The sequence below is a fragment of the Aythya fuligula genome, chromosome 20 (genome assembly GCF_009819795.1).
Source record: "Aythya fuligula isolate bAytFul2 chromosome 20, bAytFul2.pri, whole genome shotgun sequence".
Lineage (NCBI taxonomy): Eukaryota > Metazoa > Chordata > Aves > Anseriformes > Anatidae > Aythya > Aythya fuligula.
The window spans coordinates 19562-31168 of NC_045578.1; the positions used below are offsets into that span (position 1 = coordinate 19562).

The 11607-nt window shown below is 46.2% G+C and overlaps 1 protein-coding gene across 1 annotated transcript; it reads left to right on the plus strand.

Annotated features, from left to right (window-relative positions):
- Nucleotides 1–6369: 6369 nt before the first annotated feature.
- Nucleotides 6370–6918, plus strand: LOC116497386 (putative protein TPRXL; the record flags this gene model as incomplete). The annotated part of the gene is made up of 2 exons (XM_032201121.1): nucleotides 6370–6441; nucleotides 6724–6918. Coding segments are annotated over 2 exons (267 nt in total), but the record flags the coding sequence as incomplete, so codon positions are not given.
- Between the last annotated feature and the right edge of the window lie 4689 nt (nucleotides 6919–11607).

The following is an 11607-nucleotide window of genomic DNA, read 5'->3' on the forward strand; positions in this document are numbered from 1 at the left end:
GTGTTGCCATGGTAACAGTGGGGTTCTGTTGCCATGGCAACCATGGCGTTGTGTTTCCATGGTAACCGTGGGGTTCTGTTGCCATGGCAACCATTCTCTTGGTTTGCCACGGCAACCATGGGGTGGTGTTGCCTTGGCCACCATGTCGATGTGTTTTCAATGGTAACCACTGGGTTCTGTTGCCATGGCAACCATGGGCCTGAGTTGCCATGGTAAATATGGGGATGAGTTGCCATGGCAAGCATTGGGTTTTGTTGTCATTGCAACCATTGTGTTGTGTTGACATGGTAACCGTGGATTTGTGTTGCCATGGCAACCATGGGGATGGGTTGTCATGGCAACCATGGGGTTGGTTTGCCATGGTAAACATGGGGTTGTGTTGTCATGGCAACCATGGGGTTGTGTCACCATGGTAACCATGGGGTTGTGTTGCCATGGCAACCATAAGGTTGTGTTTCCAGGGGAACCATGGGGTTGTGTTTCCATGGTAACCATGGTATTGTGTTGCCATGGTAACCATGGGGTCTTTTGTTGCCATGGCAACTATGGGGTTGTGTTGCCATGCTTACCATGGGGAAGAGTTGCGGTTTTGTTGCCATGGCAACCATGGCGATGTGTTTCCATGGTAACCGGGGGTTCTGCTGCCATGGTAACCATGGGGTATTGTTGCCATGGTAACCATGGGGTTGTGTTTCCGTGACAACCATGGCATTCTGTTGCCATGGAAACTATGGGGTTTAGATGCCATGGCAACCATGGGGTTGTGTTGCCATGGTAACCATGGGGTTGGGTTTCCAAGGCAACCATGGGGTTTTGTTGCAATGGCAACCATGGGTTTGTGTTGCCATGGTAACCAAGGGGTGTTGTTGCCATGGTAACCAGAGGTTGTGTTACCATGGTAATCATGGGGTTCTGTTGCCATGGCAACTATAGTTTTGAGTTGCCATGGTAACCATGTGTTTGTGTTTACATGGTAACCATGGGGTTCTTTTGCCATGGCAACCTAGGGATTGAGTTGCAATCGCAACCATGGTGTTGTGTTGCCATGGTAACCATGGGGTTGTGTTACCATGCCAACCGTGTTGTTGTGTTTCCATGGTAACCATATTTTTGTGTAGCCATGGTAACCGAGGGGTTTTGTTGCCATGGTAACCATGGGGTTCTGTTGCCTTGGTAACCATGGGGTTGTGTTGCCATGGTAACCATGGGGTTTTGTTTGAATGGCAACCATGGGGTTGTGTTGCCTGGCCAACCATGGGGTTTTGTTGCCATGGTACCCATGTTTTTGTGTTGCCGTGGCAACACTGGAATTGTGTTGCCATGGTAACCGTGGGGTGTTGCCATGGGGTGGTGACACCATAGTACCATAGGCAACACAAGGCCATGTAATTATAGGAAGTGCAAGATTTCTGCTATTGTAAACATGGGTTTCTGTTGCCATGGCAACCATGGGGTTGTGTTGACCTGGTAACCATGTTTTTTTGTTGCCATGGTAAACATTCTGTTCTGTTGCCATGGCAACCATATTTTTGTGTTGCCATGGCAATTATTCTGTTGTTTTGCCATGGCAACCATGGGGATCTGTTGCCATGGTAACTATGTTTTGTGTTGCCATGGAAACCATGTTTTTTTGTTGCCATGGCAACCATGGGGTTGTGGTGCCATGGCAAACATAAGGTTGTGTTTCCATGGTAACCATGTTTTTGTGTTGCCATGGCAATCATGGGGTTGTGTTGTCGTGGCAACCATGGTGTTGTGTTGCCATGGCAACCATGGGGAGTTGCCATGGGGTGGTGACACCATACTGCCATATGCAACACAAGGCCATGTTACTATAGGACGTGTAATATTGTTGCCATGGTTACTATGGGGTTGTGTTGCCATGGCAACCATGGGGTTTTGTTGCCATGGTAAGAATGGGGTTGTGTTGCTTTTGCAACCATGTGGTTGTGTTGCCATGGTAACCATGTTTTTGTGTTGCCATGGCAACCATGGCATTGTGTTGCCAACGCAACCATGGGGTTATGTTGCCATGGCAACCATGGGGTTGTGTTACCATGGCAAAGAGGGGGTTGTGTTGCCATGTAACCATGGTGTTGTGTTGCCATGGCAACCATGGGGTCCTGTTGCCATGGGAACCACGTTTTTGTGTTGACATGGGAACCGTGTTTTTGTGTTGCCATGGCAACTATGGGGTTGTGTTGCCATGGTAGCCATGGGTTTGTGTTGCCATGGCAATCATGTGGTTGTGTTGCCATGGCAACCATGGGGTGTTGCCATGGGGTGTTGACACCTTAGTGCCATAGGCAACACAAGGCCATGTTACAATAGAAAGTGTAAGATTGTTGCCATGGCAACCATGGGGTTGTGTTGCCAAGGCAACCATGGGGTGTTGCCATGGGGTGGTGACACCTTAGTGCCATAGGCAACACAAGGCCATGTTACAATAGAAAGTGTAAGATTGTTGCCATTGCAACCATGGTGTTGTTTTGCTATGGCAACCATGGGGTTGTGTTGCCATGGCAAACATGGGGTGTTGCTGTGGGCTGGTCACATGGTAGTGCCATAGGAAACACAAGGGTATTTTACTACACGAAGTGTACGATTTTTGCCATGGCAACCATGGGGTGTTGCCATGGGGTGGAGACACTCTATTGCAATAGGCAACACAAGGCCATGTTGCTATAAGAAGTGTAAGATTGTTACCATGGTAAACTTGGCGTTCTGCTGCCATAGAAACCATGGTTTTGTGTTGCCATTTTAACCATGGGGTTGTGTTGCCATGGCAACCATGTGGTTCTGTTGCCATGGCGACCATGTTTTTGTGTTGCCATGGCAATTATGGGGTTGTGTTTCCATGGCCTCAATGGGGTTGTGTTTCCATAGCAACCATGGGGTTGTGTTGCCATGGCAACCATGGGGTGTTGTCACGGGGCGGTGACACCATAGTGCCATAGGCAAGACAAGGCCATGTTACTATAGGCAGTGTAAGATTTTTGCCATTGCAACCATAAGGTTGGTTTGCCATGGTAACTATGGGGTTCTGTTGCCATGGTAACCATGGGGTTGTGAACCCATGGCAACCATGGGCTTCTGTTTCCATGGTAACCATGTTGGTTGTGTTGCCATGGTAACCATGGGGTTCATTTGCCATGGTAACCATCGGGTTAATTTGCCATAGCAACCATGGGTTTCTCTTGCCATGGCAACCATGGGGTTGTGTTGACGTGGTGACCATGGGGTTGTGTTGCCATGGTAACCATGGGGTTCTGTTGGCATGGCAACCATGTTTCTGTGTTGCCATAGCAATTATTGGGTTTTGTTTCCATCGCAACCATGGGGTTGTGTTGCCATAGCAACCATTGGGTTGTGTTGCCATGGTAAACATGTGGTGTTGCCATGGGGTGGTGACACCATAGTCTCATATGCAACACAATGCCATGTTACTATAGGAAGCGTAAGTTTGTTGCCATGGCAAACATGGGGTTGTATTGCCATGGCAACCATGGGATTGTGTTGCCATGGCAACCATGTTTTTGTGTTGCCATAGCAATTATGGTGTTGTGTTGCCATGGCAACTATCGGGTGTTGCCATGGATTGCTGATATTGTAGTGGCATAGTAAACACAAGGCCATGTTATGATAGGAAGTGTAAGATTGCTGCCATGGCATCCATATTGTTCTGTTGCAATGGTAACCATGGTGTTCTGTTGCCATTGCAACCATGGGGTTCTGTTGCCATGGCAACCATGTTTTCGCATTGCCATGGCCATTATTGGGTTGTGCTTCCATGGCAACCATGGGGTTCTGCTGCCATGGTAACCATGGGATTGTGTTGCCCTGGCAACCATGTGGTGGAGACACCACAGTGCCATAGGGAACACAAGGCTATGTTACTATAGGAAGTGTAAGATTGTTGTCATGGTAACTATGGGGTTGTGTTGCCATGGCAACCATGGGGTTTTGTTGCCATTTTAATCATGGGGTTGTGTTGCCACGGCAACAATGGGGATATGTTTCCATGGAAACCATGGGGTTGTGTTGCCCTGGCAACCATGTGGTGGAGACACCACAGTGCCATAGGGAACACAAGGCTATGTTACTATAGGAAGTGTAAGATTGTTGTCATGGTAACTATGGGGTTGTGTTGCCATGGCAACCATGGGGTTTTGTTGCCATTTTAATCATGGGGTTGTGTTGCCACGGCAACAATGGGGATATGTTTCCATGGAAACCATGGGGTTGTGTTGCCATGGCAACCATGTGGTTCTTTTGCGAACGCAACTTTGGGGTTGCGTTACCATAGCAACCATGGGGTTGTGATGCCATGGTAACCATGGGGTGTTGCCATGAGGTGGTGACACAGTAGTGTCATGCAACACAAGGCCATGTTACTATACGAAGTGTAAGATTGTTGAAATGGAAACCATACAGTTATGTTGCCATGGTAACCATGGGGTTGTGTTGCCATGTCAACCATGTATTTGTGATGCCATGGCAGCTATGTGTTTCTGGTGCCATGGCAACCATAGGGTTCTGTTGCCATGGCAACCATGTTTTTGTGTTGCCATGTCATCTTCTCCATCTCCATTGTCGTCATCTTTTCCTTCTCCTTCGTCGTCATCTTCTCCTTCATCGTCATCTTCTCCTTCGTCGTCATCTTCTCCTTCGTTGTAATCTTCTCCTTCTCCTTCATCGTCATCTTCTCCTTCTCCTTCGTCGTCATCTTCTCCTTCGCCGTCATCTTCTCCTTCGTGGTCATCTTCTCCTACGTTGTAATCTTCTCCTTCTCCTTCGTCGTCATCTTCTCCTTCTCCTTCGTCATCATCTTCTCCTTCGCCTTCATCATCATATTCTCCTTCGTCATCATCTTCTCCTTCGTCGCCATCTTCTCCTTCGTCATCATTTTCTCCTTTGTCGTCATCTTCTCCTTTTCCTTCGTCGTCATATTCTCCTTCTACTTCGTCATCATCTTCTCCTTCATCGCCATCCTCTCCTTCTCCATTGTCGTCATCTTCTCCTTCTCCTTCGTCTTCATCTTCTCCTTCGTCATCATCTTCTCCTTCGTCTTCATCTTCTCCATCTCATTCGTCGTCGTCTTCTCCTTCTCCTTCATTGTCATCTTCTCCTTCGTCGTCATCTTCTCCTTCGTCGTCATCTTTTATTTCTCCTTCGTCGTCATCGTCTCCTTCGTCGTCATCGTCTCCTTCGTCGTCATCGTCTCCTTCTCTTTCGTCATCTTCTCCTTCAACTTCGCCGTCATCTTCTCCTTCTCCTTCATTCTCATCTTCTCCTTCTCCTTCGTCATAATCTTCTCCTACGTCGTCATCTTCTCCTTCGTCTTCTCCTTATCCTTCGTCATCATCCTCTCATTTGTCTTCTCCTACTCCTTCGTCTTCTCCTTCTCCTTCATCGTCATCTTCTCCTTCGTTGTCATCTTCTCCTTCTCCTTCATTGTCATCTTCTCCTTCTCCTTCGTCTTCATCTTCTCCTTCGTCATCATCTTCTCCTTCGTCTTCATCTTCTCCATCTCATTCGTCGTCGTCTTCTCCTTCTCATTCATTGTCATCTTCTCCTTCGTCGTCATCTTCTCCTTCGTCGCCATCTTCTCCCTCGTCGTCATTTTCTCCTTTGTCATCATCTTCTCCTTTTCCTTCGTCGGCATCTTCTCCTTCGTCGCCATCTTCTCCTACTCCTTCATCGTCATCTTCTCCTTCGCCGTCATCTTCTCCTTTTCCTTCGTCGTCATCTTCTTCTTCTCCTTCGTCGTAATCTTCTCCTTCGTCGTCATCTTCTCCTTCTCCTTCGACGTCATCTTCTCCTTCGTCATCTTGTCCTTCTCCTTCGTCGCCATCTTCTCCTTCGTCGTCATCTTCTATTTCTCCTTCGTCGTCATCATCACCTTCGTCGTCATCGTCTCCTTCTCTTTCGTCATCTTCTCCTTCAACTTCGCCGTCACCTTCTCCTTCTCCTTCATTCTCATCTTCTCCTTCTCCTTTGTCATAATCTTCTCCTTCGTCGTCATCTTCTCCTTATCCTTAGTCGTCATCTTCTCCTTCGTCGTCATCTTCTATTTCGACGTCATCTTCTCCTTTGTCGTCATCATCTCCTTTTCCTTCGTCGTCATCTTCTCCTTCTCCTTCGTCGTCATCTTCTCCTTCTCCTTCGTCTTCATCTTCTCCTTCGTCATCATCTTCTCCTTCGTCCTCATCTTCTCCTTCGTTATCATCTTTTCCTTCTCCTTCATCTTAATTTTCTCCTTCGTCATCATCTTCTCCTTCTCCTTCCTCGCCATCTTCTACTTCTCCTTCGTCGCCATCTTCTCCTTCTCCTTCGTCGTCATCTTCTCCTTCTCCTTCGTCGTCATCTTCTCCTTCTCCTTCGTCGTCATCTTCTCCTTCCTCGTCATCTTCTCCTTCTCCATCGTCGTCATCTTCTCCTTCGTCTTCATCTTCTCCTTCTCCTTCATCGTCATCTTCTCCTTCCTCGTCATCTTCTCCTTCTTCTTCATCGTCATCTTCTCCTTCGTCATCATCTTCTCCTTCGCCGTCATCTTCTCCTTCATTGTCATCTTCTCCTTCGTCTTCTCCTTCTCCATCATCATCCTCTCATTTGTCTTCTCCTACTCCTTCGTCGCCATCTACTCCTTCATCGTCATCTTCTCCTTCATCATCATCTTCTCCTTCGTCGTCATCTTCTCCTTCTCCTTTGTCGCCATCTTCTCCTTCGTCATCATCTTCTCCTTTGTCGTCATCTTCTCCTTTGTCGTCATATTCTTCTTCTTCTTCTCTTTCTCCTTCTTCTCCTTCTCCTTCATCGTCTTCTTCGTCGTCATCTTCTTCTTCTTCGTCATCATCCTCTCCTTCGTTGTCATATTCTTCTTCTTCTTCTTCTTCTTCTTCTTCTTCGTTTTCTTAATCTTCTTCGTTTCTTCTTCTTCATCTTCTTCTTCTTCTTTTTCTTAGTCTTCTTCGTTTCTTCTTCTTCTTCTTCTTCTTCTTCTTCTTCTTCTTCTTCGTTTTCTTAGCCTTCTTCGTTTCTTTTTCTTTTTCATCTTCTTCTTTTTCTTCTTCTTCTATCTTTGTTTTCTTAGTCTTCTTCGTTTCTTCTTCTTCTTCTACATCTTCTTCATTTTGTTAGTCTTCTTAAATTTCTTCTTCTTCTTCATCTTCTTCTACTTCTTCTTCATTTCGTTTTCTTAGTCTTCTTCGTTTCTTCTTACTTTCTTCTTCTCCTTCTCCTTCTCCTTCTCCTTCTCCTTCTCCTTCTCCTTCTCCTTCTCCTTCTTCTCCTTCTCCTTCTCCTTTTCCTTCTCCTTCTCCTTCTCCTTTTCCTTCTCCTTCTCCTTCTCCTTCTCGTTCTCCTTCTCCTTCTCCTTCTCCTTCTTCTTCTTCTTCTTCTTCGTCATTTTCTTCTTCCTCTTCTTCATTTTCTTAGTCTTCTTTGTTTCTTCGTCTTCTAATTTTTCTTCTTCGTCTTCTTCTTCTTCTTCTTCTTCTTCTTCTTCTTCTTCTTCTTCTTCTTCTTCTTCTTCTTCTTCTTCTTTGTTTTCTTAGTCTTCTTCGTTTCTTCTTCTTCTTTGTCTTCTTCTTCTTCTTCATTTTCTTAGTCTTCTTCATTTCTTCTTCTTCTTCTTCTTCTTCTTCATCTTCTTCTTCTTCTTTTTCTTCTTCTTATGTCTTCATTTTCTTCTTCTTCTTCTTCTTCTTCTTCTTCTTCTACATCTTCTTCGTTTTGTTAGTCTTAAATTTCTTCTTCTTCTTCTTCTTCTTCTTCTTCTTCTTCTTCTTCTTCTTCTTCTTCTTCTTCTTCATCTTCTTCTTCTTATTATTCTTCTCGTCGTTTTCTTAGTCTTCTTCGTTTCTTCTTAGTTTCTTCTTCTCCTTCTCCTTCTTCTCCTTCTCCTTCTTCTTCTTCTTCATCTTCCTTTTCTTAGTCTTCTTTGTTTCTTCTTCTTCAGCTTCTTTTTCTTAGTCTTCTTCGTTCCTTCTTCTTCTTCTTCTTCTTCTTCTTCTTCTTCTTCTTCTTCTTCTTCTTCTTCTTCTTCTTCTTCTTCTTCTTCTTCTTCTTCTTCTTCTTCTTCGTTTTCTTCTTCTTCTTCGTTTTCTTCGTTTTCTTAGTCTTCTTCTTTGTTTTCTTAGTCTTCTTCATTTCTTCTTCTGTCATTGTAAAGCAATCTAGTAGTAGGTGCCTGTATTGCACGCAGCTCTTCCTCAGCTGAGTAGTTATTATAGCAGTTTTACAGATAGTATGGTGATGTTACTTTGTGTGTTTGCTTTGTGGTTCTGGGTTCCTTATGATTTTTGCAGATTTACAGGGCTTTCTGTGAGTCTTTGCCTGTATGTCAAATCTTATCAAAGTTACAACCTTGCTGTTAAAGTGATGGAGCAGGGTTTAGGAGAAATGTATGATGGAGGCTTCCTGTGTCAGCATGTATCTGAAAATGGCAGCACTGGGCATGTAAGGAGTAGTCTGTTTCAGGTTTAGGGACAGTTTGTTATATTTCTGGATCTTTTGCCTGTGGGTTTGCTGTCTGTCGAGTCTTTAGACCTTGCAGCCTTCTAGGCTTTAACTGCTTGGAATTCACATATTAGAGGTATGTTTATGAGGGTTTGCTAGGTACCTTGTTTTTGGGAAACGGTGGGGTAGGTTTCCTTGACCGCATAAGTGCAGTACTGCCCAGAGAGTGAGCAGGCTCACCTTCTTCAACTCTAAAGAATAAGTCTGTTCGGGCACATTTCGGCGTGGCACTGCCCAGGCACATTTCGGCGCGGCGCCTGTCATCAGTAGTAGTCAGCGTTGCGGAGGAGGTGGGTGTCAGGGCTGGCATGCTAGTGAATGCTGGTTCTCTGTTTTTGCAAGTGATGATGAACCTGTTTGAACTAATTCTGTTTGAAAAAGTTCCAGTTCACTTGCCTGGTCATGTTGTCCTTTCAATATTCAAAGCTGCAGCAAAAGCATGGGGATTGTTGCTTCTAGAAACACCCCAGGTCTCTTGTCTGCTATGTGCATGTTGCTCAGGTAAAGCAGATTTAAAAAAAAAAAAAAAAAACAAACAAACAAAGAAATGAAAACCAGCCACTGCTGCTCCTGCTCTCTGCCTACTTCCTTGTGCTTTTTCCCTCCCCTTTTCCAGGTGATTGGGTTTGGGTGCTGGGCAGGGCCAAAAGGTATATGAGCCCCAGGCATGCCATCAGAGAACTCCTTCTGCCTGGGCTGCTCTTTGGGGTAAGTGCTTTGTTTTTCCTTCAGTCAGTTGCAGGGTTCTCTAGGCAGGCTGGAATCTATGGATTTCTGGATTTTAAGTGCTTGGAACTCACTTAATACAGGGATATTTAGTAGAGGCTGCTGGCTCACTGTTTTTTGGGATGGTGGGGTACGCTCTTGTTTTTGAGCTGTTTTTTAACCTCTAGATGAATCAACCCACTTGTTGTACTCTCCAGAGGGCTAAAACCAGCTTGATTACATGCTACAAGAGGCTTGATTTGTAGGTGCAGTATGACCAAGAGACTGAGCAAGGTCACCTTTTTTGTCTGTAAAAGATAAGTCTGTGACTACCTCTGTTGGGGCTGCTGTGCATTCCTGGCCTTTTGGCATTTGTGGAATTCAGGGTGGTTTTTTTATTTATCTGGCTCTGGTCTCTGTATTTGAGTCCTCTGCAAGGAGCTGTACTGTTTGCGTGTCCATTGTGGATGTGACCTTGTCTCTTTGTTTCTTGTAGCCCAGGGCACAAACACAGAAAGTTGAAGGAAGCTTGAGGGTGAGTGGCCAGCAGAGGGGACCCTGAGTTGTTCGGTGGACTGTGTTAGTCTGCTTCACTTGTTGGGCCGGCTTTGCAAGCGCCTTGCGACAGCAGAGTACGTCTCCTGCCACGTTTCTGAGGCACGCCAGATGCCAGCAGTTCCAATTCCTGAAATGCTGGAGCTGCTCAGAGCGCAAGAGGAGCTGGGAGTGCGATGCATCTCCTTGAGATGTTAGGTGAGCGAAGCAGTGGTACTGGGTTGGGGCATGTGGCTCTGGGGCTTCTTGGCTGTTGCAGTAGGGGAGGAAAGAAGAGGAGTGGGTATAGACTGTTTTGTGGATTGTCACGTTTGTCTGTTCTTTCTCCCTGGTGTAAGCCCCGTGACCTTGGCTTGGCACACTGAATGGCAGTGATAAGCCTGGATTGGGAAGGTGAGTGGTGAAAAGTTGGAAAACGGGTATTTTTTGTGTAGTAGTCTCTTGGTGCACCTCTGGGTGACTCCTCTTTTGCAGGGATGAAGAAGGTACTGGGAACATCCTAGCTGGCCTCTATGGACAACGTTGATGGTGGATTCTGAGCCCTGAAAATGAAGTTGAGGTGGGAATCCTGTGTGTTGGGGAGTGGTTGGCAGGGGGAGGTGGGGAGTTGTCTGGAGGGTGTCTATCTGATTTCAGTAGTAGAGCAGGTCAGTTGACTACTGTTTTGTTTCTGAGGAGGTTGTTTCACTGGAAGAAATTTGGCTGGTGTGCTGGTGCCTGATGGCACTTTATTTCTGCAGGTGAAGAGGAGCCTTGTGCATGAAGCAATGTCCTAGCTAGCCTTTGTGTTCCTTGGTGAGGATGGAACGTGCCTCCCAGCATTGCCAAGCTAAGTTGGGGGGCAAGTGCTATGTTTGAGTTGGGGTTGTGAATGCACCCATAGGGTGTGGGTCTGTGCTTTTAAGTCATTGCAGAGGATGGGGCCTTTCAGGATTGATCAGGTCAGGCAGAGAGATGATGTGTGGGGAGTTGCGTCACGTACAGTGTGAACCCATGCCAGGCAGGGCAGTCCCAGCTTGTCATCTGTGTTCTGTGTTGTCGGTGCTGTGCTGTTGCTCTTGGTGCTCAGCAGGCCCTGGGGAAGCCATCCTGAGGGTATTGAACACTTGACCTCCTTGGAATATTGCTGATGTTGAACTGGGAGCTGAGTACCTCTTGTCTTGCAGTGGGAGCTTAAAGGGATCACTTCTTCTGTGCGTGTAATTTTTTTTGGTATCAAATGTTTCCTGATATGATCATCATATGTTACGTGCTCCTCAGGTCTTGATATGCTCATTGCCCTCTTCTCCTGGACAGACAAGATGTGCAACTTGGAGCCACACCAAAGGCCCTAAATGCTTGTTTTGTCATGGTAGGGCTGATCCGAGCACTTCTTGTCTTGCAGTTGCTGCTTGAAGTGCAGATCTCTTTCAGGTCTTGTGCATGGTATTTGGTTTGAGCTCCATGCTGCTCTGGCTCCCACCTCCCATTAGCCACCGCAGATACGCAAATACCAGGTGCCCCCCAATTTAGCTCTCAGACTGCTGGATGGTCAATTCCCTCCGCCTCAAGAAATGCACAGGCACTGATTGTCATCTTAGTCAATTGCCAGGCTCATCATCAGCTGCAAAAACAGAGTACCAGCATTCACTAGCATGCCAGCCCCGATGCCCACCTTCTCCACAATGCTGACTACTACTGATGCAACATACGATTGTGCTCACCGGTTCCTCTCTGAGTCCAAGCTCCAACAGTGCAGCCAGTATCATCCACACCACCTGGGAAAACAAAGGGATTAAATGATCATTGCATTCACAACACATCACCCAATGGTGTTTGTTTGTTGTT